This window comes from Cariama cristata, unplaced genomic scaffold, assembly GCF_000690535.1.
Source record: "Cariama cristata isolate BGI_N322 unplaced genomic scaffold, ASM69053v1 scaffold40653, whole genome shotgun sequence".
Taxonomy (NCBI): domain Eukaryota; kingdom Metazoa; phylum Chordata; class Aves; order Cariamiformes; family Cariamidae; genus Cariama; species Cariama cristata.
The window spans coordinates 42,661-43,496 of record NW_009610839.1 but is presented as its reverse complement, the minus strand read 5'-3'; the positions used below and the strand labels follow the sequence as shown (position 1 = coordinate 43,496).

The 836-nt window shown below is 62.6% G+C and overlaps 1 protein-coding gene across 1 annotated transcript in view; it reads right to left on the bottom strand.

Moving 5' to 3' along the window:
- Positions 1-642: 642 nt before the first annotated feature.
- MGRN1 (mahogunin ring finger 1, E3 ubiquitin protein ligase) overlaps positions 643-836 on the bottom strand; it is a gene marked incomplete at its 5' end in the record, with an annotated part of 38,350 nt that continues 38,156 nt past the window's right edge. Inside the window, one exon of the mRNA XM_009698009.1 lies at positions 643-686. Within this exon, the coding sequence (XP_009696311.1) occupies positions 643-686 (44 nt within the window). The remainder of the gene's footprint in view (positions 687-836) is intronic.

Here is an 836-nt window from a genome sequence, read left to right as displayed (position 1 = left end):
GCCTGCCGGTGCCGCGGCCGGGGAGCGTCTTGGTGAAGTCGGATGAGCCTGAGTGAGGAGAAGAGGGTTCAGCCCCAATAATGCCGGCTCTAGGGTCAGATTAAGAGCGCAGGGAGGGTGCTGGGCCCTGGGGAGAGGGCAGCGTGTGCCAAGGAGACCATCACCCCTGCCACCCCCTCCTACCCTGCACTGACCACAGGAGACAGGGCAGGAGCCTACGAGCTCCATCCCCTCCGCCCCTGCTAAGATGCAGGTTCAGCAAGCGCCAGGGCTGGGACACAGGGAACTAAGGGGACACGCCATCTGCCACCAGCCTGGGAGAAGCCAGCAGAAGCCTGGATGTTCATGGTGGCCAGCAGGCAAGCAGAGCCCGCACCCGTGAGCCCAGCAGAAGCCAGTGGGGAGGGCAGGGGCACTCAGGGACAGCAGGGACCCTGGCAGGGTGCAGGGATGCTGGTGCCAGGAATGGAGTCAGGACAGAGCCAGCAGTGCAGGCTGGTTGGTTTGCTGTCCCGTCCTTCCCTGCTCCGATGGCCAGGATCGGTCCCATCCCCATCCTCGCCCAGCTGCCGGCCTTCCCAGGAGGGATCCTGCTGCCCCACAGAACAGCGATGCGTAAGAAGAACGAGAAGACGTACCAGCTTACTCCTCTATACCAATAGAGCAGGAATCGGGACCCAGTGCTGCCCAAGACAGGAGGGAGGAAGGCAGACAGAGAGGGAAGGAGACATTAGAGAGGTACTCAGAACAGACTGCGACTCTACGGAAGAAAACAGGCTGCAATGACAACAGTCAGGGGTGAGGACAGCACAGCGGCTGCGCCGCCCCGGCAAACA